Raw genomic sequence first — 5,905 nt, forward strand, 5'->3', positions numbered from 1 at the left:
AGAGCGGATGGATACATCATCCTATATATCGCTGCAAATTAAATATGCAGGTGAGTGGTGACGGACCAGATTATGTTGATGCTACTAATGGAGCTTTAGTAGTAAATCAATACGAAGAAACTATCAATCTTCTCTGTCTTCTTCTTGAATTAAATCAATCCAATTAGTATTTGTTTTATTGGATCTCTCTTCATGACGTGAGGACTGAAATGGTCATATCATTGTTGTGACAAAGGCACTAATTTTTCACCCAACAAAAAGAACAAAACCCGCGAAAATCAAACAGATATTGTCATAGATAAACATAGAAACCGTAAAGGAAATGGACAAACTTGATCATCAACGATCACAGACACAAAATTTGAAAAACACTATTCGAAAGAGAAATAACACAACATAACAGAGCATTTATTTTTGCAATAAAAACTGAACGTCGACAAATTAAAGTGGATGCATTAGATGATCGATGACGATACAGTTAGATGTAACTGTATCTTCCGCATGGTGGCCGGGCCGATCAATCCCAGAGTGAAAGAGCAGCCGCTCTTCCTCGTGCTTCAATCTGAGCACGAATTTGAGCTGCAATAATCTGTTCATGCGCTTCATTAGCTGCATTTATCATCTCCACTGCTGAATTTGTATTTGGATTTGGATTTGGATTTGGATTTGGATTTGGAGTTGGATGCGATTGCTGTCTGGGGAAAACACCAACTTCAGGACTAATTGTACACGGCAAGTGCGACATAAAATCACAAGCATCGCAATAGTACAACCAATCGTCCGTCTTCATTATTACATTATTGCAGACATCACAACTATATACGATATTCTCATCTTCGAAAGGAGAACCAAAGAGGAGCTCCAATTGATGCGGGTGTTCGTCAATAAGTATTGAACTTGGACAAGATGCACAATGCAAGTGGATATCGAATTCGCAACAAGCACAGCTAAAGCAAAATCCATTGCCATCAGAGCCACAAGCCTTGCAAGTATACGAACGACTCGAGTAAGTTGGACTTGCGAGAAGGGTCAAAGGATGAGATGCATGAGACGAATGATCGAGAAAACGAGGAGCATTGAAGCAGTTTTCATGGAGGAAATATTGGCAGCTATTGCAGCCATAGAAATTAGGGTTGTTATTATTGTTTGGTTGCTCACAAGCATTGCAACTGAGAATTTCAGCTTCAGCTGGATTGACAAGTTTCAAGATGTGGGAATGGCTGAAGTGTTGTTTACCTTGACTTGTTGAATCTCTACTCCGATTCCGTCTTCCCATTGATTTTCCTTGTAATTTTGTTCAATAAGGATATATTGGAGAGGTAGCAAGTTTAGTGATTACACTGATTCGTAGTTACTTAATTCTATTTATAGGCATTAAAATGATACTTAGTTGCTATGTATAGACATTAATTAACTGCGATAATAACTTGGCCACGTTGTTCCTTCGACGACTTAGCTTTCATTTTTTTCCCCCTTTATTAAGTCGTCTCTCTGACAACAATATAATTTGTCCAATTGCTATTCAAAAACATATCTAAACATCTGTAGCATATTGACTAACTTAGCTATTATCCAAAATGGTTAAAAGATTTCTTCTATCTATATTACTTATATTGTTATCTACAAAATGGCGAGCATCTTTGAATTTTGACTTAGACTAAACGTTGCCTACTTGTTTGTTTTCTTAAGTTAATTTCCTTTTCCATTTTCTTCTCTCGCTTAATTAGCTCTCTGAGCCTTTTTAGATGGCCGTGTGTAATACTGTTGTGTTGGGTGCAAACAAAGTGATATTGGTAGCTAAAAAAATTTGAAGACTACGTATAAGTTGTAGGAATCTCCTAATGATGCGAGATCTTTTGGAGAAAACCGTACGGGCTTGACCCAAAGCGAACAATATCATATCAATGTCCAACAACTGTGATATAAATAGTAAGTTAAATCCATCGCGATTTCGGCAAATTTTTAAATATGGAAGTCAACTGTATTGAGGATCATGGAACTTGGAAGTATCGGTAACAGTCCACTGTTAGACTTTTTGCTCTTCCGCGTTGGCATTTGATCATTCAATATCGTAGTTCTGACTAATAATTCATTTAGACTTGTTCTAATCTGTATTCATATTCTGGACGTTGGAGTTTTATTAATGCAACTGTGTCAAAATTAGCTTGCCAGACGAACAGTCATATGTATGTCTGCCTTTGACTGATATACGTTTACCTGATTATAGTTGTAAGTATAATTATGCTATAGACTTTGAACTCATAAAGAATTTTCCTCTAACGCCTCCTTGCACCTTTTGCTACAGACCCTTAAACGGATTATGAATTCTGTATCTAGATCATCTGCATTAGAGATTAATGAAATAAGGATCGGAAAAATATTCATATTTAAATACTTTTGAGGCTAGGGATGGTTGCTACGACGAGCAGTCTGCTTTGCTTTAAGTCTAATTTCCTTCCTTCTACCCATCAAATCGTCTTAGGGGTCGTTTGATTCACATACTGGTTATGCACGACCAGAGGCAAAGCCAAGATTTGAATTTTATGGGTTCAAGATTCTAGTTCTTTTAGGTTACTGGGTTCTAAATTAATAATTCACACATATTCATTTAATTTCATAAGATAAATACAGGGTTTGAATTAAAACTAGTGATTCGACCGAACCCCGTAAGCGAAGGGCTAGCTCAGCCACTGTGCAAGACTATCATGTAGGACTGTTTATGTGGTGATAAATGAAGAATATGCAGTTGTTAATAGTATAGGGATTGTTATAAACGGATTAATAGTATGGGTGCCTGCACACCCATTACTTCGGCTAAAACTTAGGTATATAACATTAATTTTCCTGAATAGTATTCTAGCTTGACAAAATCATTAATTATGTGATTATGATTTAATTCTTACATGAACATGTATTAACCAACTTAAAATTTGTAAATTGTTTTATCTTTATTTAGTTATCCTGAGCATCGCGCTCCTCAATTTACGGCATAAAATAATTACTAAAGTGGCCTGAATTGGACTAGAAGTATTACTAAAGTGTTCTAAGGGTAATAAATGCCAGAATTAGATTCTTCCTCATTGAAAGGTTTTTTCTTCGAGTGATCAAGATTTGTTTTAAAAGGTTCATTAATTGCTTTTCCACCCATTTTTTTGTTTTTTTTGTTTTTTTTTTGGTTGGGGGTCTCTATCTGATAATGTGAGGACTAAGGACTATGGACATATCATTGATGTGACGAAGGCACTAATTTTTATCCAACAAAAAGAACAGAAACACGAAAATCAAACATGTTGTAATATAGATAAATAGAAACTGAAGAAACTTGATCATCAACGATCAGACATATAAAAGTTGAAAGAGAGTATTCGAAAGAGAAATAACATAACAACAAAAACATTTATTTTGCAATAAAAGTAGAACGTAAAAGTGGATGCATTTTGATGATCACGATACTGTTAATTAGATGTAACTGTATCTTCTTGGAGTCCTGAATAAGTCCAGAGCAGCCTCTCTTCCTCGTGCCTCAATCTGAGCACGAAGTTGAGCTGCAATAATCTGCTCGTGAGCTTCATTTACTGAATTTATCGTTTCCACTGTTGGATTTGGGTTTGGATTTGGACTTGGTCGTTGCTCTCTGGGGAAAACACCAACTTCAGGACGACTAATTGCACATTGCAAGTGCGATCCAAAATCACAACCAGTGCAATAGTACAACCAACTGTTCCTGTTCATTATTACATTGCAAATATCACAAATATACTCCATATTCTTATCTTGGTAAGGAGAACCAAAGATGAGCTCCAACTGATGTGGGTGTTTGTCAACAAGTACTGAGCTTGGACAAGATGCACACTGCAAGTGAATATCGAATTCGCAACAAGCACAGCTAAAGCAAGATCCATTGCCAGTAGAGCCACAAGCCTTGCAAGTATACGAACGACTCGAGTAAGTTGGAATTGGGAGAAGGGTTAAAGGGTGAGAAGGATGAGATGAATGATTGAGAAAACGAGGAGCGTTGAAGCAGTTTTCGTGAAGGAAATACTGGCAGCTATTGCAGCCATAGAATGGCTTATTTCTATTGCTTGGTTTCTCACAAGCATTGCAAGTGAGAGATTCAGCTTCAGCTGGATTCACAAATTTCAAGTTGTGTTGGTGGCTGAAGTGTTGTTTACCTTGAGATATCGAATCTGTACTCTGATTCTGTCTTCCCATTGATTTTTCCTTGAAATGTTGTTGGATAAGGGATATATTGGAGAGCTAGAAAGTCCAGTGATTACACTAATTCGTATTTGTATTTATAGCGATTTACAGCTACTGTGATAAAAGCAACTTGGCCGTGTTTTTTTCCCTTCAACGATTTTGCTTTCATATTCCTTTTCCTTTACTAAGTCTTCTCTGTGATAACAATATAATTTGTCCAATTGCTATTCAAAAGTATATCTCAACAGCTGTAGCATATTGAATGACTTTCCTGTAATTAACCACCGGATAATAAAATGCAGAAGGTCGTATTTTGAGTTAGACTAATTAAACATTGCCTTCTTGTTTGTTTTTTTGTGAGACTTGGCATGGCTATTCTGGAGCCATAGTATTCAAACTTGGAGATCCTAGCTTGAATTCAAAGAATAAAAGTATTTTCTTTTTTTCTTTTTTTCTTTACTTGGGGACCAAGAACTTTGCCCTATAAATATGAGTCATCATACTTCATTTGAATCATCCCACATTTTGATTAGAAACTCATTTTGAGTATTCTAGTAATAGAGAGTTTTGGTATATTCCATAGAGTTAGTGTTGGGAAACACTTTGAGTGAACCTTTCTTTGTGAGTTATTGCGAGGCTATTCTCTTGGGATATATTTTGGGATAATTAGAGTTTCATTTCTAATTTTGTACTCTCTTTTTTGTACCGATTGTTATAGTGAAATTGCTCCTCTCTGGTTGTGGACGTAGGTCACCTTAACCGAACCACGTTAAATTTTGTGCCTTCTTTATCTTTTTTTTTTTTTTACGTTTATTGTCAACTTGCATTGTTTTTGTTATTGTCATTATAACGTTGTTTGGCTAAATTTCGTAGTATCCGGGTTCCCGATCCTAACAAATTGGTATTAGAGTCGGGTTAATTTCATGTGATGACCCGATAGGTCATCTAGAGATTTAGAACCTAATTTCGTATTTCGAAACTTCAAATATCTCATTTTAGCCTTTCTCGATTTCCGTGCGCAGCCGGAGTATTTTTCCGGAAAGCTTTTATGTTAAAAATTGATAAACTATGAAATTTTGCCTTGAAAATTCATTTGAGTTGACTTCAGTCAACGTTTTAAGCAAACGGACCCGGATTCGTATTTTGACGGTCCCGAACCCAAATTCGTGATTTTAGACTTGGGTGTATATCCGGAATCGAATTCGGAAGTTCCTAGCTCGAGTTATCGCATTTTGTCGAAATTTGAAAGTTTAAAGGCTTAAGGAATCTAAAAGTTTGACCAATGTTTGACTTTATTGATATCGGGTCCGTATTTTGGTTCCGAAACCCGATACAGGTTCATTACTACATTTATGTCTTTTCTGTTAAATTTGGTGAGAAACGGAGTTGGTTTGACGTGATTTGGACGTCCGGTTGTTAAAATAGAAGTTCATGAGTTTTCATGTAAATTTCATTTGATTTGGTGCCAAATTCGTGGTTCTAGGTGTTATTTTGGCGATTTGATTGCGCGAGCAAGTTCGTATGATATTTTTGTACTTGTGTGTATGATTGGTTTGGAGCCTTCGGATAGGCTATGGAGTATTTTTGAACTTAAATGGACTGCTGGTGCATCAGGTCTGCAGACTTCGCAATTGCGAGGTCTGGCTCGCAAATGCGAGCTTCACATTTACGAAGAAAAGTTCGCATTTGCGAGTAGTGGGCTATG

The 5,905-nt window shown here is 36.5% G+C and overlaps 2 protein-coding genes across 2 annotated transcripts; both read right to left on the reverse strand.

The window, feature by feature from the left end:
- Positions 1-267: 267 nt before the first annotated feature.
- LOC109239752 lies at positions 268-1,359 on the reverse strand. Its single transcript, XM_019406335.1, has one exon. The coding sequence runs from the start codon at positions 1,274-1,276 to the stop codon at positions 518-520; it is 759 nt and encodes a 252-aa protein (XP_019261880.1). The 5' UTR covers positions 1,277-1,359; the 3' UTR covers positions 268-517.
- A 1,910-nt stretch (positions 1,360-3,269) lies between these two features.
- LOC109239760 lies at positions 3,270-4,382 on the reverse strand. The gene has a single exon (XM_019406344.1). It carries the CDS (start codon positions 4,210-4,212, stop codon positions 3,460-3,462), a length of 753 nt encoding a protein of 250 aa, XP_019261889.1. The 5' UTR covers positions 4,213-4,382; the 3' UTR covers positions 3,270-3,459.
- Positions 4,383-5,905: the final 1,523 nt, after the last annotated feature.

Source organism: Nicotiana attenuata, unplaced genomic scaffold, assembly GCF_001879085.1.
Source record: "Nicotiana attenuata strain UT unplaced genomic scaffold, NIATTr2, whole genome shotgun sequence".
Lineage (NCBI taxonomy): Eukaryota > Viridiplantae > Streptophyta > Magnoliopsida > Solanales > Solanaceae > Nicotiana > Nicotiana attenuata.

What these genes read in the sequence shown, in the direction of transcription:
- LOC109239752 (XM_019406335.1), bottom strand. Translation starts at nt 1,276, where the DNA reads ATGGGAAGACGGAATCGGAGTAGAGATTCAACAAGTCAAGGTAAACAA.
- LOC109239760 (XM_019406344.1), bottom strand. Translation starts at nt 4,212, where the DNA reads ATGGGAAGACAGAATCAGAGTACAGATTCGATATCTCAAGGTAAACAA.